The following is a 23161-nucleotide window of genomic DNA, read 5'->3' as shown; positions in this document are numbered from 1 at the left end:
GATTATAAGAACGCTGTAGGTAATGACTTTTTGTTTGCACTTTTACTCATGAAATTGTTTGCTGTTAGGTTTTCATCTTTCAATTAAAAAAAAATCTGTGTAATCCCTTCCCTAGAGGCCATTAAGGACACCTTCAAACCTTCCTGAGATTTTTCTAGTTACGATTTGGATGGAGGTAATCAATACATATATTATTAAAACAGTGGACAGAAAGCCATTATTGCTTGGATGCTGTTGACAAATGAAAAAGCTTGAATAAAGTAGTTTACTTGTTCATTTGTCAGGTCATATATTATGCATGTTCGATTTATTCAGATGTCACCACAAAGTAAGGGAGAGGATTAAAAATTCAATAAAATTATCCCAGAATCACAATGTAGATTTTACGTTTATTTAGACTAATTCTATTATCAATGTTGACCTGCTTAGTTTGGATTTGTTTTAGTATATGTGCTAGCTGGATGAGTTCTCTGTGGTTTCTTTCCACACAAATAGAAAATATCTTTGGGATTGTTAAGGTTTAAGTCAGTTCTATGCTAAGAAATACAATCTTCCCTCTCACCTCTGAAAAACCAAAAAAATGTGATAGATTGATTCATTCCAGCATTCAATAACCTGGCCTCTTGGAGTTTCTAAATAGTTTGGCTTCCTGAAAAGTTTACCTTTAGTTATGTTTTTTTTCTAAGATGCCTTGTTAGCTGTCTTGGACAAGAGAGACATCATTTTATCCATTTATTATTAACAGAGGAAGCTGTCTTTGTATAAATGTGGTTTTCTGTGCAGTCCTATATAGAGATGCTGAATAGAAGAGACTTTAAATTTATTTTTAGAACTGCATTTCTAGGCATTTGAAAAAATCTGAAAATTAGCTATATCATCAAAATGTACAAATGCAGCCATCTAGGAATTGCTGCTTTTCTTAATGACCATAAGAAGATAAAAATGTGAGCAGTTTACTAACTGATTTCTCCACCAAAGTCTTTTTCCCACTTTGTCAAAATATTTTGGTATCTTGACAAATTCTCTTAAATATAGTATTTGTGTAGTATTTTAACCTTAAAAGCCCTTTTACAATGATCATTCAATTAATTACAAATGAACTTATAATCTTTTTCTGTGCTCATCTTCGTTACTAAAGCAAATTATTGTAGGAAAATTTGTGTCATTACTAAAAGTCTAAGAATGCATTGATTCTTTAAGAAACTTTTTATTGTATACCAACTACATGCCAGAGGTCAGGGAACAATAATGCATAGCAGGAGTCCCTGTCCCCATACATATCCAATTTTAGAGCTAAACACAGTACTCCAATAAATTAATGTATAAATTATTATCAAGCAGTCATTAATGCTGAAAAATGGAAATCAACTGAAGGTAGGAAAAGACAAAGGATATTGCCCTAACTCAGGAGATAATCACTGAACAAAGATCTGTGTGAATTAGCCAAGCAAAACCACAGTAAAAATCATTCTAGGCCAAATGAGTAGCAACATCAAAGCCCACATATAAGAACAGATTTGCAGCACCCATTGAAAAGTGAGATAGACAGGATTTCTCAAGGGAAATAAGAGGAAGAGTTTGTGGTAGGTTGTAGAGTGATTCAAAATCCACATAATGAACAGTCTTGTAGACCATAGTTTGAAGGTACATTTAATTCTGTGTATAGTGAGGCATCACTGGAGGGATCATCAATAGGCATGATGCAACCCAATTTGTGTCTTTTGATATCGATTACTTTGTGGATAAGTGACCGGGAGAAAGGAGGGTAGTGAATTCAACCAGAAAAAATGTGATGGTGACTTAACTGGCTAGAAAGGAAATGATAGATATGATGAAAAATTGTTTGATTCAATGTCTATTTTGAATGTTGATTCAAGGAAAACCATGAACCCTATACCCAGAATAAATTGGGAATTGATACTGCCATTTGTGGAGACGACAGTAACTAGAAAATTACCATGTTTGAAGATATGTGATTGAAGCAAACTAAGGACTCGAGTTCTGGAAAGTGTTGAAAAGACAAATGGCATGATTCATTATTTACCATTTTTTTCTTAACAATCTCAAATTTTGGTTGAATCTCAAGAACAGATGTAGACTAATTTGTCACATGGTTCTCTAATCATCCATTCATTTGTATTACCACTTCAGAAGGAATTTCCAGAATTCTCTAAGTGGCCATGGGAAAAGATAGAATTTCTCCCAATGATTTATCAAGGTCAGGTCAGAATTTAACAATTTTATTGTCAGTGGGAAGTGCCTTCCTCGGTGGTTATTGGAAACAAACCAGCCTTAGGTTTGAAAGTCAAACGGCTGTTCAAGATGATGTGTGAGCACTAATGTATTCCTCAGTAGTATCAACCAATGACCTGTGAGTTTCAAATTTTATTCTACCCTGTACTTTTGATCTCAGAGATCACAATTTTTGTTTTAAAAGACTTCCATAAAAATGAATCTGGACAAGGAGTTTGTAAAAGAGAATTCTCCTAAATACTCAAAAATGTTTTCTCATGAACAGTGGCCTTTAAAATTGATCTCTGGCTTTAAATATGTCTATTTTCCAATTTTATTTTAAATTGTTTTAAACACCTTGACGAATGAATCATTGTTCATGCTGTTGTGTTTATCTTCAGTTTTATTTGGTACTGGAGTAAAAATAAGATGTAGCTTTTATTCATCCTATGTAAAGATGACTACACAGTCAAACTCATAGAACCAGAGAGTAGAAAGACTTGGCAAATGTTGAGAGAATTATTCTTCACTGAGTATAAAGTTTAAGTAAAGAAAGATGAATACATTTAAAAGTCTACTGTGTACAACATGTTGCCTTTAGTTAACAATACTGATGTCTGCCCTTAAAGTTTTGTTAAAGGTTAGATCTCATGTTAAAGATTCTTGACAAAATAAAAAAAAAATTAATACGATTGCCTTCTTTCAGCCCACAAGCTTGTTTTCAAAACTTCTTTAATGCTAGTTTTCTCAGATAAACCTTAAAGGAAGATTCTGTCTTTCTGATTTTTATTCTGTTTCCTCTTCCTTCAAATCTCTTTATTTTATGAGCACCTATGCAGCGATATGTTTAGCATCCTTGAGCCAGTATTCATGCCATCCTGTCATGTGTCATATTTCTGGATACTTTCTCTTTTCCAAAATCTTGGTTTAAATTAATTGAGAATTTATTATCCCGAAGTCATCATTTGATAATCCTGTGTGTTTGAGACTCGATTGGTATGGTGATGGTGACCCTTTAAATGAGGAAGATCACAATGATGACAGAATATGTACATCAAGTTTCAAGCACAAAATCAATACCACAGGCATACAGACAAGGTAGAAACAATAGTATGGGAATTATTACAGCAAATAGTGACAAAACTATTAAATACTGATAAAATTACAAATAGAACTATGTTAATGATCATCCTATGCCTGCTCCATAACCACTTTTTGAATGAATGTAACTATTGAATCACCCTGAATGTAAGTGGTCAGTTCAGTGTTCTCTCATTTAGCTCATGGTGTTTAGGAAAGGTATAACCCCCCCCCCAAATAGTGGTTTGAACCAGTGGTTCAAACCAGGAAACTTGGAAATATTTGAGAATAAACATCTCCTTTAAGAAACCATTAAGTTTGCCAGCCATGGTAGCCAGCACTCAGGAAATACAAGCAGGAAAATCACAATTTTGAGACTAGCCTGGGCTACAAAGCTGATTCCAGGACAGCCAGGACTGCATATGGAGACCCCAAAAAAGAATAAAAGTAAGGAATAAACAAACAAATGAAGTTAGTTGAAGAAAGCATAGGTTATCGCAGTCACTGCCTTAAGATATTGCAGTCAACAACTCAAAGATTACACCGAGCTTTGAATCTGGAATACAAGATCGAGCTCAAAGTAAGATCTGTTTGGATTTTGTTTCCAATTTGCAGCAATGTTTTTTTTTTTTCTCTAATGATTCAGGAGACAAAGTTTTCACCTATAAGCCTATTTTCCATCTAAATTAAGCAGGCTTCTCTATAATATACTTTTCTTAGTTGGTTTTTTTATTCAAAAATGTTTATTTAGAGTCTACTATGTTCCAAGTCATGACTATAATTTTTGTTACTAGCAATGATGCTGAACAAAGACTATTTCAAATTGCCGTCATATAGCAGTTTGTAGCATGTTGACTATAGAGTGTGAGGACTGAATACGAACTGGAAGGTGGTTACCTAACTTGAGATCTCACAAATGAGGATGGAAAGTCTAAGGGAGATTTGAAGACCTTTACCAAATTGCTGTAGCCAGTTCTGGCCCTAGCCAGGGTTGGACTCGAAGGCTTCTGCTACTTGGGACTACATTGCGTTGTAGGCAGTTTCTATCAATATCTACTTCTGAATATGAGAATAAGGTGAAATTACATTCTGAATAACACAAATAAAACACAGTCAGTTCAATAGAAATGTAAGTAAAATTTAGATCCAGGGAACCTGCACATGATTAAAACGTGTGTGTGTGTGTGTGTGTGTGTGTGTGTGTGTGTGTGTGTGTGTGTTTGAAAACCAAGGGCTTTTACTTCCATCCATCATAATGGGATCCTGTAACTCCTGTCTCTAAGTAAAAGTAAGATATTGCTTCTCTGTGTAACATCAATATCTATGCCCAGGATGCTCATTGTGTCCTAGCTTCTCTTCGCATAAGCACCACGCAACCAGTATCTCATCATTTTTTTCCTGAATCACGTGGTTCTGAGTCACTTTTTTCAACTAGCATTTCTTTAATTGTAACTTGATATTGTCTACTGATTTTTTCAAATCTCATATAATACATATTGATCATATTTAGATCCCCTTCCCTATCTGCACTCCCCATGCCTCCCCCACCAGTTTACATGCATTTTGTCATGTTTGTTAAAGCCTATTGACCCAAGTTTCTATCCCCAAATGTCCCTCAGTATGAGTCTATCCGCTGGAGCCTGGTCAACCGATATACCATCAGTCCCTTAAAGAAAATCATCTCTCCCTCTTCTAGTAGTGATTGGTTGTCAATAGTTTCTAAGGTTGGGGCTTTTTCTCCATTTCCCCACTTCTATGCTGGGATTTTGTATAGTTTGAGCTTACATGAGACTTATGCACACTGTCACCACTGCTGTAAGTTCATAGGAGTAACTTCCCACCTGTCTGGAAAACTGTTTCCTTCTGGTCTTCTACCAGCCCCAGCTCTTACAGTCTTCACACTCCCTCTTCCACATGGTCCTTGAGCCCTGGATGGGTAAGGTTTACCATAGGAATCTTATCCAGGAACTCCACAGTCTCGTATTCTTTACACTTTGGCCAGTTGTGGCCTTCTGTGTTAATTGCCCTCCACTGCATGAGGAAGCTTCCTGGTAAGAGTTGAGGTATGCATTAATAGTCTCTCTATCCCCTGTTACACAATATTCCATGATCCTTGGATGTAGAGGTTCCATTGTAGATGTGTCCCTTAGAACTGGACTTCTAACAGACACTTATTCTCTACATTCAACCAGTTGTGAAACCCTAATTGGTCTCCATCTGTTGCAAGAAGAAGCTTTTTTGATGAGTGATTAGAGGTACACTTGTCTGTAAATATAAGGGGGCATATTCAGGATACAGTAAGAAATTATGTTGGTTTAGGGATATGACAAAAGTAAATTTTTCTCTAGAATCGATGACTTCTCCATTTTTAAAAAGAATTGCATGCATGGCCAGACATGGTTATGTATGCCTTTAATTCCAACAGCCATGTGGCAAAGGCAGAACGTTTTCTGTGGTCTAAAGAGTGAGTTCCAGGCCAGCAAGTACTATATCATGAGACTCTGTCTCAAACAAACAAATAAACAAAAAGAATTCCATACATGGGGCTGGAGAGATGGCTCAGCAGTTAAGAACACTTGCTGTTCTTCCAAAGGACTCACGTTCAGTAACTAGCACCCACATAGTGGCTAATAATCATCCATAACTCCAGTTCTAGGAGATCCAATGCACTCTTCTGGCTTCTGCATGACTTTGCATGCATATGGTGCACTTACATATGTGCAGGAAAATGCTCATACACACAAAAGAAAATAATAAATAAAATTAAAAAAAAGAATTCCATGAGTACAATGTTATTTTTATCATATCCACCTTCTCTTCCCTTCTCAGATTCATGTCCTCTAATATTATTGCTTGTACGTATACATATATGTGTGTATATATGCATTTATACATGAAGCTTACTGAATCCAATTATTGTTGCCCATATGTACATGGATGTAAGGTTGGCATTTTGTCATAAATAACCTGTCAGTGGGCTCATCCCTGAAGAAAACTTACTCTTCCTCCCTTAGCAGTCTGATACTGCCTAAAAGTCTTCAAGTAGAAAATGGGGCCTTGTGAGCCATTCCCTCACTCATGCCGAAGTAGCAAATGGTATGGTCTTGTGTAAGCAGCCATGTTGTTGATTTTCCATGGATACAACATCCCTGCCATGTCCAAAAGATATTATTTGACTTTTATTGTTTTCTTTATGGCATTATTAGGTTTTTTGGTGATATTTATCCATTTTGTTCCTAGAAGCAAGAGAAAGGGGAAAACAAGTAATGATTTGATTCTTCTCCATGAATATCTTTTGAAGTTTCTGATACACATCATTGTAGATACACAGACAGACAGACAAATAGATATTATCTTGATTCTATATAAAAATGATACATTTTTGACATTTATCTTCCAAATTCACATAGTGCTGATTGATCGACTGCTCTCATTTTTATTCCAGCTTAAGATGTGCAACATTTGAACTAAAAATATCTAATAATATCATGGCCTTAGGTAAACACTAGTTTATATGTACCTTTATTTGCATTGTCGAAATACACTTTAGACAAAGACATGTACCGTATCCATCCTACCTAAACAGATTGTTGATTTCTCAAGGACAAAAGAAAATCACTCCATCTCCCCTATTTTATCTAAATGTACATTGGAACTTAATATAACATTTATGAGCATACTTCATATAGGTTTATTCTGTAAAATTAGGAAGCTAAGGGGAAAATCAATTTAATGTGCCTATTTTTTCTTATTTGCAAACAGAATAATGTTGTATTTTCATGGAGGTGAAACTTTGCTCCTAATTCTTTCATATCACTGTTCTGAACCTTGTGTTTGACTATCTAAGAAAGGTGAAGAATGACATGGCAAAAAGAGTGTTTTAAAGAAAATGATCTCATCTGTTCAAGAGATTTAAGAATTATCTTAACATCTAAACACTGACATCTGAATATTGTAAATATATATTCTATGTGTATATAAGAGGTCTCTGTGCCTGATAGGTTTTAAGTCAGCATATGAATGATCCAAATTCTCTGATTTAAAAATGTCAACTGTAATTTATTAGAGAAAAATCAGTGATGTACTGGAGAATGTATTTTCCAAACCTCATTCTTTGAAAGATAAGACACATATTTTTAAAAAAATCGAGATTCTTCACATTGAATGTTTTTGTTTGTGGCGGTTTGTTGTTTGTTTGTTTTAACTTTTGGTTCATTCTAATTAAACCTGAAAGCCCATTACCATTGTACATGCATATATTTCTCTGAGACGGGGTCTCCCTGTAGCCCCAACTGCCCTGGAACTTACTATGTAGACCAGGCTGGCTTCGATCTCACAGAGATCTGCCTGCCTCTGCCTCCAGACTGCTGGGTGTAAAGGTATGCACCACCACGCCTACAAATGTTATTTTTGTTCTTTCATTTTAAAATCACTCTGTTCATTATAAGGTATTAGATACTGGAATTTTTCCTTTTCAGTAATTTGTAAGCCAAAATAATGGGTTTTGTTATGATATTTTTATTTTCACACATAACACGTGTATCTTCATATTTTGTTATTTTTGTTCCTAACTCTAAATTCATAAGACATTTCTATGTCAGTTTTAATGATCATGTGACTTCTTTCCTTGAGTCTATGTAGGTGCTATATTAATACATTTACTGATTTGTGTATTTTGTATCATTCTTGGATTTCTTATGTGGCCTTTCTTCTTTCATATTATTTTTGAATTATCACTTTAAAATTTTTATACAAGTACACATGATTTTCCCCCATAACTCCATATACTCCCTCTGCTCCCCTTTACCTCAACCTGCTAGTCCTCTTTCTTCCCTTGGACAATTTTACTTCTATTAATACTTTCATGTTGTATATCCTTATATGATTTTATGTATCTGTATAAAATTTAATAACTGCAAATGAGAGAAATGGCATACTATTTTTTTTCTGCCTTTAGCTTAAGTTGTTTAATATTATTGTCTTAGGTAGCATCCATTTTCCTGCAAATGACATAGCTTCATTCTTCTTTATAGTGAAATTCCCCTATTGTATATGTATACCACATTTTCTTTATCCATTCATTTGTCATTGGACACCTTCAACTAAGTTACAGGTTCCGTAACTTAGTTGTTGTGAGTGGTGTTGCAATAAACATTGATGTGCAAGAATGTTTATGATATGTTGATTTTTTCAAAACACCCATGATTGGTATAGCTGGGTCATATGTTAGATGCATTTTTAGTTTTATGAGAAACTTCCATACTGATTTCCACAATGGCTGATGTGGAGAGATCCACATCTTTTGGATTTCCACAAGAAGTGTATAAGGATTCCTTCTTATCTATTTCTTTGTTAGTGTTTGTTGTTACTTATTTTCGTATTGATTGTTAGATCCTATCTAACTGGAGTAAGATAGTATAGGCTCAGTGTAGGCTTTATTTTCATTTCTCTGATGACTAGTGATGTTGAACAGGTTTTTGTATGTTTATCAGTCATTTGTATTTCATGTTTGGAGAACTGTGCATTCATTTTCAGCCCATTTGTTTGGTGGGTTGTTTGAGTACTTTTAAAATATTTTTATTTATTTTTATTTTATGTGTATGAGTGTTTTGCCTGTATATAAATACACCACCTGTGTGCAGTGCCCATGGAAGCCAGAAAAGGGCATCAAATTCTCTGGAATTGGAGTTAAAGAGGGTTGTTAGGCACCATATGGATGCTGGGAACCCAAACAAGGTCTTCTGCAGAAGCAGCCAGTGCTCTTACCATGCCTCCAACTACACCATCTCTCCAACGCCTTGGTTGAGTCTTTTTCTTTGCTTTTTTAATTCTTTGTATATTCTACATGTTAATGTTCTATAATATGTATAACTAACAAAGATTCCTCCTACTTTGTAAGATGGCTTTTCACTCAGTTGGTTCCTCTGTGGAGCAGATTTTCATTTCGTGTAATGCCATTTGTTAATTCTTGGCATTGTTTCATAAGCAACTAGAGTAGAGTCCTTTTCACAAAGTCCTTGCCTGTACCTATAGTTTTTTATATAGCGTCAATTAAATTGGTTCTTTACCAGTGTCCTACAGATATATAGCACATTCTTTTTACTCTCACTGCCTACACTCTTTCTTAGTTCCCTCCTGCCTCTCACCATCACTCCTCATTACAAGTCCCTTTCATATATTCATGTCTTTTGTGTTTTGTTTTGTGACTCACAGAGTTTAACCACAACCATCTGTGCTACCATAGGTTTGGAAGTAAGCATTGGTGCTTGATGGGCTCACCAGTGGGTCCATAGCTAAAGAAAGTAACAGTCCCTCTCCCAAATTCTGTCAATACCTTATAGTTCAGAAGGAAGGAGTAGGACCCCAGGAGAATCTCCGTGATTCATGATTAACTGTTGGCAGACTCAGTCTTCTGCAGGTCCATTGCAACCTATGCCTATATCTTGAAGTTCTTTCCCTAATATTTCCTCTAAATGTTTCAGGGTTTCAGGTCTTAACATAAAAGTCCTTGATCCACTTGAAGTTGTTATTTGTGCAATATGAGAGGTGTGACTCTGTTTTCATTCTTCTACATGTGAATATCCAGTTTCCTAGCATCATTTGTTGAAGAGACAGCCTTTTCTTCAACATGTATTTTTGGCATGTATTTTGGGTATTTTTGTCAAAAATTAGGTGGTCATAGCTACATTGGCTTATATCTGGGTCTTTAATTCTGTTCCATTGATTTACATGTCTGTTTGTGTATAATCTTCTTAATGCATTCTCGAATTCACTTTTAAATTTTTATTGAGAGTTTTTACAACTGTGTTCATGAGGCAAATTGATAAGTAGTTTGGTTCCTTTGTTTCGGCCTTTTATCTACTTTTGATATCAAAGCAATTCTGACTTCATAGGACGAGTTTGGTAGTGTTCCTTCACTGTCTATTTTGTGAAACACTTTGAGAAGCACTGATGTTAGAGCTTCTTTAAAAGTTTGGGAGGATTGGTTATAAACCTTTCGGGTCCTGGTCTTTTCTTTGTTGGGAGATTTTTTTGTTTCTTATTGTTTCCTATCATCTCACTGATGTTACGAATCTTTTGAAGTTGTTTATGTCATCCTGATTTAATTTGCTAATTTATTTGGGTCTAGGAATTTGTCCATTTCTTCTGGATTGTCCAGTTTTTCAGAATATAAGTTTTCAAAGTATTCCCTAATGATTCTTACTGTTGAAGAAAGTGGCCCCAATTATTGTACCCTGGGGTATTTTCTTAACAAGAATTTTGGCCTGAAAAATCACAGATACCTACAAGACTCTCTGACTTTTATCAGGATGACTTCATTTCCCTTTATTTAAAAATAAGTTGTGTTTATTTTTATTTTATGTGTATGTATGTGTGCCTACATGTACGTAAGTGGATCTTGTGTGGGCCTGGTGCTTGCAGAGACCAGAAGAGGATTTCAGACCTGCTGGAACTAGAGTTACAGACAGTTGTGAGCAGCCATGTGGGTGCTGGGAACTGAACCAGGGTCCTCTGCAAGAGTAGTTAGTGCTCTTAGCCACTGAGCCATCTCTCCAGCCACCAGGATGACTTCTTCTTTTTAAAATGTTTAATTTATTATTTTATTTTATGTGTATGAGTGTATTGCCTGCATGTACGCAAGTACTCCTGTGTCATGCCGTGCTCACAGAGGTCAGAAGAGGGCATTGGATCCCTTGGAACTGGAGTTACAGACAGTTGTTAGGTCCTTGATCTTTTTTTTTAATCACTCATAGATACAACTTTACTCCTAGAATTGTTTTAGCAGTAAATTGCGCATTCATTTCCATGTGATTCTGTGATTTTTTTTAAATTTCCTCCCTTACTTTTAAAATAACTGTTAAAGAATGTATCTTTCACTCTCCAAGTATTTGTGTAATTTATGTGTTTTTCCTCCTGTTAATTTTGTTTTATTCCACTATGATCTGGTAAGGTACAAGAAGCTATCTCCATTATTTTATTTTTATTGGGACTTGCTTTGTAGTCAGGAAGATGTTCTATTTTAGAAATGGTTCTATGAGCACCAGAGAATAATGTGTATTTTAAATCTGTTGGAGTGAATATTCTGTAAATAACTGTTAAGTCTTTTTTGCTCTTGGTATTAATTTAGCTCTAATATTCTGTTGATGTTTAGATTGTGTGAAATATGAGAAGTTGAAGTCACCCAATATTACTATATCATGATTTATTTGACCTTTTTATAATTATTAGTGTTTGAGTTATTAGGTAGATATTTAAATTTAAATCTTCCACTTTGTAATACAGAATCTTTCTAATTTTTAATTATGTAAGAATGTTTGTCTTGAATTCAGTGCTACAAGTACTGTTAGTATGCAGTGCAAAGAAATATTTTCATAATAATTGTTGCTCAATATTTACTGCATAAATAAATGAAGGGTTATTCATGTAACTGTTTAAAATGATATAACTATAGTTTTCCATAAAATGTGAAATATTACAAATTTATTTGGACTCAGCTTTCCTAGAACCAACTATTTCTTTCTTTTCTTTGTCTTTTTTGCTCATTTTGTAGTCTAAATATTCTTGAATTCTGAAGACACTACCAAGATATAAACCTCTTCTCTATCCACTTTCTTTTCTTAATTTCAAGAAATGATGTGAAAATAATAGTGCTTATGTCTTTGTCATGACTGAAATCCCTTTGTCTTTTCTTTAGACTCATTTTAATCCTCAGTGACTCACATTTAAGAAAAGAAATTCTGCAGCTGTGGTAGAGCTAATTCCTTGCTAACAAATCAGAGGGAAGACAAGTGGTCTTTCACAATGGATGACGTTTAGCCTTGAATTATTTTCTGTCCATTTTAAACAATGGAATTGTATCATTGAATTGTAGTTTGAACTTCCCTCAATTCGTTGAGATCTTTAAGATCTCTACCCTTGTTTTTATAGACCTTGCTCAACAATTATGTCCAACTTCTTCTCTCCAGATTATTATTCTATTTCTTTATATTTTATCTGTTTCCGTTTGCATGGTCAATTGTCCTAGTTTTCCAGGACAATTTTCTTGATTTTCCAGCAAGAGTACTAGTGTTAAGTTTGCAAGCTTGTGTGAAATCATGGTACACACAGATACTCTTAACAATCCATTCAGAAACTCATAAGTCTAGAGCAGGAGGATCAAGGGTTCAAGGTCATCCTAGGCTACATAGTGAAAATTCTATCTCAAAAACAACAACAAAAACGTTTAAAGTTCCACATTTTTTAATTATTTATTTAATAACCACATGATTAGAAGAAGCATTTCATTACAGCTTTAACATATTCAATAACAACTTCCAGAGCAAAGATACATCTCTTTCAAAAGTGGCTATAAAGTTTAGGATCACAGTTGTATTAATACAGTTATACAATATTGAACTCAGTATAAATCCTGTATGACATAAAATTAAACGAGGTTTTAACCTTTAAAAAAGATTTCCATTTTAAAATATACTGTTTCCTACAGACTCATTTTTAATACTACTAACACTTAGATGTTTGCACATGCATCTCTAATCTCTATGTACCTGATTATTACTAGTCACAGTCAGTTACACTCAGATCCTTGGCACCTGAGTATGGATATAAAGTCATCAGGTAGATTTCAATGGTAATATTTATCTACCTCTACTAATTAACATGAAGTAAATTTTTAAGCTTCTTCAAATATAACTCATTTTTGTTGATTTTTTTTGTGTGTATAGCATACAGAACATCCCAAACAATCTTATTCATCTATATACCCACTTCCTAGATGGCACCCTCCCATAGCCTCCCCCCACTAGAGCCCATATACTGCCATCCCTGTTACTGTCCACTGTGTTGTTGGTGCCCCCAGCCATTCCCCAGTGCTTGTTCATCCTCTGAATATAGTCAGCGTATCTAGAGTTCCTTGTTTTAGGAAGATCAGATGCTTCCCATCTAGCAGCAATCAGTTGTCAATATTCCTTTAGATAAGATTGGGGTCTGCTGTTCATTTTCCCAGTTCTATGCTGGGTTACTGTCTGGGAGTCACTTGGGCCACCCTGGGCAACAACTCAAAGGAAGATATCTCCTGTCTGGCATTGTTTCTTGTTATGTGGCCTTTAGCTATACACATTGACTCTTAAAAAATTATATTGACCCCTTTAATCTTTGGTTATACTTTCCTGTTGGGTGTTTAAGACCCTACAGTTGGCCCAGGTAAACCAATTTATTTTTACTCTTAAGGCCATTTGAGGATCTATTCCTCAGGGGTCACATGGGCTTGGGAGGAGCCCCTGGCTCCTTTCTTTTACCAGTTCCATCTATGTGAAGATAAGTCAAAGGTCTTACTCAACCATGGCTGGCTTCACTTGGAAGCATGGAGGAAATGTTTCCTCTGTGTTGACCCTCCTCTTTGTAGACTGGACACTGGTTCAAGTCCATTTGATGGGGTCTCCATGGCCTCCTTGATCAAGAGGACAGGTGACTCACCTCAGTTACAGGACATTTTGAGAGATGCTCAGAGTCCCCTCAAGAAAGTTCCACATTTTTCATAAACTAAATGCCCCAAGATCATTGGCTAGCCCATTGCTAGCTTCCATCTTTCAATCCATATTCAAATCACTCTTACCCTAAATGTACCTCTTTTCCATTTTTTTTTGTTATCTTCTTTGTCTTCCTGTCTTATCTTCCTCCTTTTTTGACCAAGAAGAAAAACTTATGCTGGACAAATAGTTTCCACTGGAAATACATAGTTCCTCTTCTACTCTGTCATTAGCTAAATCTCTCAAGGCTCTGTCTTCTATTGAAATTGCAGTAAAAGAGTCCAATGAAAACTCTTCAGTACAAATATGTCTTTGCCACTGTGAATCATGACTAAATAAATATGCTTGGTCACCTTCCTTTGGAAATTTTTATCAATGTTTCTAATTTGCTTGTCTTTGGTCTCTCCTGGATTCTATTTTACTGTCTGTTCATTAAGTGTTGATATACAGCACTCAATATATATTAGCTGAAAGAATGGCTCCTAAGTCTCCTTTTATCCTACAGCAATAACAGAAAGGCAATTTCATTATTTGCTTACGGGAAGAATGTTACTTCTCGAAGTTGAACAAATTACACCCACTTTTTTCCCCATATATAGAATGACAACTATCATCTTAGTAGGATTGTAATAGTAAACTTTATTAATTTTATCCTGAATACACACATGAGGTATTCTACATCCAAGGCATATTTTTTAACTACTTTACAGCAAATTGTCTTGCCTCCTCCCCTACCTTTGCCTACTGACATGCCGCTAGGGGAACATAATGAATGTTGTTAAAAATTTTCCTCTGTGATTTCCTAGGTACTCCAGAGGCAAGAGACCAAGAAAAGCTATTTTTCTCTGATTACAAAGGAGGAGCCAGCTGTCTTCTTTTCCTTCTGGAAGATTCTCCTTGGAAACCTAATGGGCCTGAATCTAACTCTAACTTTTCAAGGAGCTGGTTAACTGCCACACATGTTCCAGGTTTTACAACCTAGAAATGTTTCCAGGATCTGAGCTTTTTCTTTTTTAGCTCTAAGTACCCAGAGATTCCAGTTTTTCTGGCAACTTGAAGTTTGGTCTAGGAGCTTACCATCTGAATCACTGACCTATGGCCTTCCTGTATCAGAGAAATTAAGCAGATAGCACACATCTAAATTGCACAGTATGGAAAAGGTCTCAGCAGGCTACAGCTTTTATAGGTGCATGGAATAGTGCAGGAAATTTTATTTCCTTAAACTTAGTGGAAATTTCTTCCTACTCACCCATGCCTATGATGAAATTTACTTTGTAAATATGGCACAAGGAGATATTAACAACAATAATTACGCTGTAGATTTTAGCATTCTCAACACATACTTTTTAAATTTTCCTTATTAAGATGAGAATGTTTACCCTTTCATTTAAAGGAAGTACCTTATGGCTTCTCTTCCCCTTGCCTGAACTGGCAGCATCTCCTTTCTTCTCCTTGGGGCTATTCTTTAGTAACATATGATTATTTGAAACTAAGCACTGAAGCATGACAGTTAATCTGCAAACTGGGATCAGTACTAAGAAACAAATGCATATAAGCAACATGGATACACTCAATAAAGCAATTACTTGTGTCCCAATAGTTCAGTGTACAGCTTTCCAATATTTCAACATGCTTCTCAGAGTAATTCACTATTTTAAATTTATGAATTATTTATTTTTGCAATTATCTATTTCATATTTTCAGAATACAGATCATCAGAAGTAACTAAAACTGTAGAAAACACAACTGTAGACAAGGAGAAACTACTGTGTTCATTTCAGGGATATTTTTGTTTGTTTATTTGGTTTTGTTTTATTTGTTTGTTTTTGAGCCAGGGTCTATTGTAACCCAGACTGACCTCTAACTAGCTAAGCAGCAGAAGATGACCTTGAACATCTGATCCTCCTGCCTCCACCAGCTAAATTCTGGGACTACAGATATGCCTCATTAATATGGTACTGGGGATCAAACCTAGGACTTCATGCAAGCACTTTACCAACAGAGTCATATCCCCCGTAATCAGGGATGTCTTTCACAAACACATATGTACCTGTGCCACTGCCCTACATAAGTCTTTTCAAAGGTTCCTAATTACCTACAAATACCATCTAAACTTTTCATAGAGTCTGACTCTCAAATTCTGCCTTAAAACTCTAATACATTTCAAATATAATGACTGTGCCTTACTTCATCTCTGGTGACATTCTTTCCTTATTACTTATGTTCCAGAAAAGCAAGTCTGCTTGAAGATAGTAATACATATTGTGTGTTATTAAGCCCTATATCTCTGTGCTTGCATTTTCTGAGAATATCCTCTAACCCACCCTTTCCTAGTTAACTCATATTTATGCTTTAGAATTCTATGTAATTGAAATTTCTAAGAAATCTATCCCAGATTACATACCCATACAGTACTTACGACATTGTATGAAACTAATTTATATGTTTGAATCTTCATTATATGCTGTGACTTCCTCAGTAAGAGTGACTAATTTACATTGAACTTTTTGTTTCCAGTCTGTAGTGTAACTACTGGTACACAGAAGTTAAATCTAGGCAACCTTTATTGTTTTTATAATCAGTAACGACAGTATCAGTTGGCTTTGGCTAATTCTAATTGGGTACACTAATAGAAGTAATAATTTGCTTGTATTATGAAAGTTGAATGTTTGAAGACACACAATACTAAGGATGTATATCCACACATATATGCAGATGCATAAAGTGTACAGCCACAGCACAATGAACATGCTCAATCTCATGAGATACATAAACACATATACAAATACTTGCAAATGCACAAACACAGATATGCACATTTCAAATGACATACTAGAGGTAAAACAAGGCTTCTGTGTAAGTAAATAATATTCTACCCAGTGTGATTTCAAGGGCACAGGAATATTCCACAATGTAGAAATTGCTTCTCCATCTACAAGGTTGAATCCAAACTGTCCACTTATAGAGCTACATTATTTTGGTCAGACACCTTGCATCTCTCTCCTGAATTGTAAATAACTATGATAGATCAATTATTTTGTAAAGTGTCAAACTTAGGGTTCTTTTCTATGTTGAGCATCCCTAAGATTTTACCAATAAATATGTCATATAATACAATTCTAGAGTACAGTGCTGGGTTACAGTGCTATTTCTGAAATTTAAAGAAGGACACCGTTGATTCTTTTTATCCCCGTTGACATAACAGGGCTTAAATTCAGTGGCCAACTTTGCTAAAAATGAGGTAGAGTTGAAAAATGGTAATTAAGGCCTAGGTCAGAGTAATAATGATTTTTATTACACAAACACATTATTATTTATATAATGCTTAATGTTTATTAATTATAATCACCTGTGATACCATAGAATCAGAATCAATAGTTATCTATTTCTATTTTTAGAGTACTGCTTTATCCCATCATCACAGTATGTATCATTGGATTATTTATGAACCGAGAGTTTCCACTCAATTTCTAGTGTGTTAGATTTTTTTCTTTCTTTCCTTCTTTCTTTATTTGGTTGTGTTTATTCGGTTGGGATTTTCCAGTTGCTAGGATTAAACACAAGTCATGACTTATTTCATCACTGTGCATGTTTTTAGCTTGTGATAGGCACTGAGATATAGCCCTATCCCCGTAGTTTTCTTTCTTATTTTGGTTCAATAAGTTCTTGAGGGCAAAAACTTCATTTTTCTTCACTCTTAATCCCCTATAACAAAGATGACAATTTTAGAGGTTAAAATTGTTAACATCAGGCATGGTGGTACACACCTTTAATCCTAGCCCTCTGGAGGTAGAGGCAGGCAGATCTCTGTGAGATCAAGTCTGGTGCACATAATGACTTCCATGTGGGATGGGAATAGGGAGACCCTGTCAGAAAACAGAAAACAGAAAAAAAATTGTTACATAGTCTCACTAGTCAACTTAATTGTCTGAAGATACTTATTCTAGGAATATTCATTCATAGAAAGGTGTTTCCACAATCCCTGTATCTATAATAGCTGAAAATATTTCTATTAGTCTTACAAAAGTCACAATGGAAATGGAATGGGTATTTTGCAAAAGTATGGGCACTTTTCCCTTAGCCTATTCTATAGTATTTTAATCACCATCAAACACTTTCATAGAAAGAAGTGGTTATTAACTAGATTTGTTGCATACTTCAATGAGGTCAGAGTTCCAACACGTGGCAGTGGAAGTTTTCCATTGTATGCTAGATTATTTGGGGTATATTTAAATTCTCATTAGCCAAGTTAGGATTTTGTAATATATACTTTGTAATTATGTTTCTGGATTTGGTTCTCAGGTCTTATAAGCAAAGTGCACTTACCTTAATGAGAGGACATCACTTGTCTTGAAAGCTCCCCCCGTCCCCCAGAAAAGTTTTACAAACACAGTGGTTTCCTCATTAACATTAAGACCCAGATAGCTTTTCTTATCATTTTATGACTATCTGTTTATAAATAAGGGAGACTGAAATTGACATGGGGATTACATAAACAAGTTCTGAGCATCCAGGATTAATTTTAAGGAGAATGTCACAAGCCAAATAAATATTTCTTTTCATCTCATCTCACAGGCCTTCAAGAGGGAATTGAAAACTAAAGAACCTGTAATCATGAGTACTCTGGAGACTGTGCGAATATTTCTGACAGAGCAGCCTTTGGAAGGAGTAGAGAAACTCTACCAGGAGCCCAGAGGTAATTGAAGGTGGAACTGTAATAACATATTGATAGAAGGATCAGTGATGACCGAGCAGCCCATCCATTCTTGCTGCCAGAGTCTGTACAGCTCTCACACTTTCTGGGTTAAACAGAATCAATTCAAATTAAACCTAGGTGTGGAAAAAATAAAGAATCATAAACCACCACGTGCAAACCTGTTTTCACGTTCATAAATCAACATTCAAAGAGCTTAGTGATCAGGTATTGGAACATTTAAAACTAATAATGGAGTTTATCTGTGAGAAGGACTTCTATCATTACAAAAACTAGAAACTAATTTTCAATTTAAGAGCCTGACTGAAGGAAATTAAAGATGTTCTGTACATCCTAGCGTTTTTCTCTTCCATAGCTTAGATGAATCTGATTTATCTGATTGATAGAAAGAAGAAGAGGTTCTCTCAGTCTTTAGGTGTGCTAGACTTTATCAAAATGTCCTTGGGACTCTTAGCAACATACTCTGTTCCAAATGCCAAAAAATGTCAAAAGTATTTGGGAGCTCTTATCGAATCCCTAAAAGATTTTAGGGTTACTTCTTCAGAGGGAGAAATGTTAGAGTAGCAGAAAAAGAAAGAAAGAAAGAAAGAAAGAAAGAAAGAAAGAAAGAAAGAAAGAAAGAAAGAAAGAAAGAAAGAAAGAAAGAAAGAAAGAAAGAAAGAAAGGAAAGAGAGAGAAAAAGAGAGAGAGGGAGGGAGGGAAGGAGGGAAGGAGGGAAGGGTACACAAAGTTGTCAGAAAAAAGTTATGGGAAGATATGGGAGGGGTTGGAGGGGAGGGAATGGGTTTGGATTTGATCAAAACACTTTTTATGCACGTATGAAATTCTCAATAAGGTTTTTTAAGTTAAAAAATAAATTTAAAAAATGTATGTCAAAGTGTAAAAAAGCCATTGATCAGTAAATGGACTCTCGTTTATCTATATTCACTTCCTGTCTTTCAGTCTGACCTATTCAGCAATGAGTATTTAAAAGAAAAAGTGAATGTGGCTTTAAATCTTGTCATTTGTTAATTTAGAGCTGCCTCCTGATCAAAGAGCCCAGACTGTCACTCGGCTCCTAAGAAAGCAGGCCGAAGAGGTCGACACTGAATGGGAAAAACTGAACTTACACTCAGCTGATTGGCAAAGGAAAATAGATGAGGCTCTGCAAGGACAGCAGGAACTTCAGGAAGCTGCAGATGCGCTGGACCTCAAGTTGCGCCAAGCTGAAATGATTAAGGGATCTTGGCAACCTGTGGGCGATCTCCTCATTGACTCTCTCCAAGATCACCTTGAAAAAGTCAAGGTACTATCTTCCGCTTTGCTTCATAATACCTGACATACCACAGAAAGGCCCTCTTCTAAGTTTGCACAGCACTTTCACCCACCAAGTTAGGAACAGGGCCAATAAGCAGTAAAAGTTAGTTGATTTTTCACCAACTCAAAGTCTTCATTCACATGGTGTTTCCTCTAAGAAAAGACAGTGATGTAATCATTTGTCTATCTTCAGTGATTTAAACAAATGAAACATTAAGGAGCCTCCTTACTGTAGTAGGTAGTGCCTCAGGCTCAGAAAATGAAATATTAAAAAGTTACAGGGTCATAAGAAGTTTTGATTTTTGCCATTAGGAAATTGATTTATACTGAAGCAGACTGAAGTAGTGTGTGTGTGTGTGTGTGTGTGTGTGTGTGTGTGTGTGCTCGTTGTGTCAAAACAGAGAAAATAAACGCAACACTTGTCAAGGCAAGAAACCCTGGTTTTGGACTTTTTCCTTAGCAATATGGCAACACTTCTGAAAAAAAAATCATTTGTTTCCCAGTTCTTTTATTCTCCAATTACTGTCCCTTTTTGCTTATGAACTTGTGTTTCCTGTTGCATTTAATTAAGCCTAATCCATCAAGTTTTCTGGGCTGCTAGTAACTTTAGGTTCAACTTTATAACCCTTCTACAATTTTATCTTCTACATGCCATTCACTCAATTCACTCAAAATATCTCTTTAAACTTTACTCATTTATTAGCCAATGTCTTTTTAAATTCCTAATATTTTTACTTACATGATAGAGAAGATGTATTCACTTTACACATTCCAGTCAGTGTACATGGCATATATATTGGGTTAATGATGAGTAAGTTCTTTAGTGGTGCTTCTCCACCATCCAGGCTCTTCCGATTTTAATCCAAAACTCTTTGTTTTGATGAAGCTCACTGAAAATAAAAGAGCATCTCTTTTCTCCTTCTCAGTGACTTTGCCACCCAGTTTTAGCCCCTAGCATGCAGATCATCCACTATACTCTACCCATGCCACCCTTTTACCAAAACTGTTCATTTTTTTCTCATAACTGCCTGCCCTTAACAATGGTATTCCCTCTGTCTGGAGCACCACACGTGTGGAGCACCACACGTATGCCTGGTCAATACTGAGCCCACAAGGCCCCACTTACATGTCATCTTTTTCATTATTTCTTTTTTATGTGTATGTTTTGCTGGTGTGTATGCAAGTGCCCTACATGCATAGAGTGCCCACAGAAGCCACAAGATGGCGTCGGATCCCCTGGAACTGGTGTTACAGACAGTTGAACCCAGGTCCTCTGCAAAAACACCAAGTGCTCTTAAATGCTGAGTCATTTCTCCAGGCCCACAAGTCACCTGTTTCTGTAGTCTTCCATAAATATCTACCACTCCCGCAACTCCCACCAAGGGGAGGAAACTGCTCTCAATTTGGTGATCTGATTGATCACTAAACACACAAATTATCACACTTAAATTCCACACATATTGTAGCAATTTATTTAGAGATATTTTCTTCAACAAAAAGTACAATTCCTAAAAAGTATCATAAATCTTAAGATCTTAACACAATTCTAACAACATATATGGAATCATATTTAGTAGCTTTAGTCATTCACTGAAGAACAGTTTGGGGAGGCAGAGGCAGGAGGATCACAAATTAGAAGCCAGTCTTTGTGGACTCCATGTTGTAAAGAATCCCAACTAACAGCTAGGCATCTAGCTACCTAGAAGCACATTTGGTATTCCTTTGTCATTTTGATACCCCTAGTGATGCTGTCAGAGTACTTTTCTCCATTCTGAACTTAGTGTTTTAAAAGTTATTCATGTGACTACAAAATATATGCTTCTGTAGAATTTATGATTCTGTCATTTCGCTAACAAATATGCCTTTTGGTAATAAACACCCCGCAGTCAATACTCTATGCACTTTGACAAGTTGTGGAACTTATAATCATCTCCTTCTGTTACAAAAAAAGAAGGTTCTTTGATCAGTTGTGAGAGCTACATTTATCTGTAAATAAAATGCAGCCTCTACACCTGAAGCTCAAGGAAGATCCTGGAAAAAGGGGGCAAAAGGATTGTACGAATAGAAGACCAGGGTGCCCAATGCTCAATAATAATTGACAGCCAATGGATACTGAAGGAGGGAGACTCAGTTTTCTACAAGGACAAGCTTCCTGATGGGTTGTTCAATTCCTGGTGGTAAGCCATAAACACATGTGCTCTCAAGCATCACTAAATGGATTCATATATTACATACATATGTGTGTATGTAACAATAATAATCAGAGAGGAGGTCATGAAGTTGAGAAGGAGTAGGATGTATAATGGAGGAGTTGGAGTATGGTTAGAGGGGTGGAAATTATGTAAAATGAGTACTCATGTATGAAATTCTCAAAAAGAAATGAATAATATATAAGAGAAATAAGAGGAAGAAAAACAAAAATGTACCTTTTGGGTTTGGAAAATGGATAAAACACAACTCCTAAGTCTCTAGACGCTATGGAAATTCTACCTGATCATCTTCATTGTGATAAATATTATAAAACAGAACAAAGAAAAGCAATGCTAAGATTAACTTTGTAGGTCAATAAAAGAATCCTAGTGTTGCAAATATAGCTCTATAAGAATAGCCATTAAAATAAAACTTAAATTTCAAATTCATCTTTACTTTCAGAATTCAGGATGATCGTTACCTATCAAGTATTGTAAAGATACAATGATGATTTGTTACCACATAGGAAATAGCATCAATGCTTATTAAACTACACAAATATTTTACTTTACTTATAATAGGAAAAAAGAATTACTGAACCACTAAGGGCTCTACATAGATCTGTAAGTGAACCATGTAAAGGCTTTCAGAATGTTGAATCGCTGTTGGAGGTATTGAACCAAAAGATTCACATGTGCTGAGTAATATCCACTCTCAGCCTTTTACATAAGGGAGAGGCACAAGAGAAAGATGGAAAGAGAAAGGGAGTGAGAGAGAGAAGTGTTTTGTATAGAGAGAGAAAAAGAGAGAGATTGATTGATTCATTGATTCATTTAGAGATATATTCTCACTGTGTTCCCCAGGCTGGCCTTGAACTTTTGAGTTTTAGTGATTCTCTTGCATCAGGTCTGAAATAGCTGGGACCAACAGAGTAAATTATGAACCCAAAGTCTGCCTGTCTATTACATCGGTGTCATTAGAAATAATCCCGGTGTGAAAATGTTTGTGGGTCACTATCTTCTTATTCTAATCAACCATTTGTTTCTCTACATAAAAAATGGCACGGTATTCCTCAGTCAGGCATTTAGTATACTTGTTCCATTTATTTATTTATATTTATTTA

The 23161-nt window shown here is 35.6% G+C and overlaps 1 protein-coding gene across 1 annotated transcript in view; it reads left to right on the top strand.

The window, feature by feature from the left end:
* The window catches only part of Dmd (dystrophin), a 2373110-nt gene that overhangs the window by 1975140 nt on the left and 374809 nt on the right, over positions 1–23161 (top strand). Inside the window, exons 58-59 of the mRNA XM_017795501.2 lie at positions 18414–18534; positions 19569–19837. Coding sequence (XP_017650990.1) covers positions 18414–18534; positions 19569–19837 — 390 coding nt within the window. The remainder of the gene's footprint in view (positions 1–18413; positions 18535–19568; positions 19838–23161) is intronic.

The sequence above is a fragment of the Nannospalax galili genome, unplaced genomic scaffold, assembly GCF_000622305.1.
Source record: "Nannospalax galili isolate Female #2095 unplaced genomic scaffold, S.galili_v1.0 scaffold7, whole genome shotgun sequence".
NCBI classification, from domain to species: domain Eukaryota; kingdom Metazoa; phylum Chordata; class Mammalia; order Rodentia; family Spalacidae; genus Nannospalax; species Nannospalax galili.
Note: the sequence above shows the minus strand (reverse complement) of the source record. Positions and strands in the feature narration are given on the sequence as shown.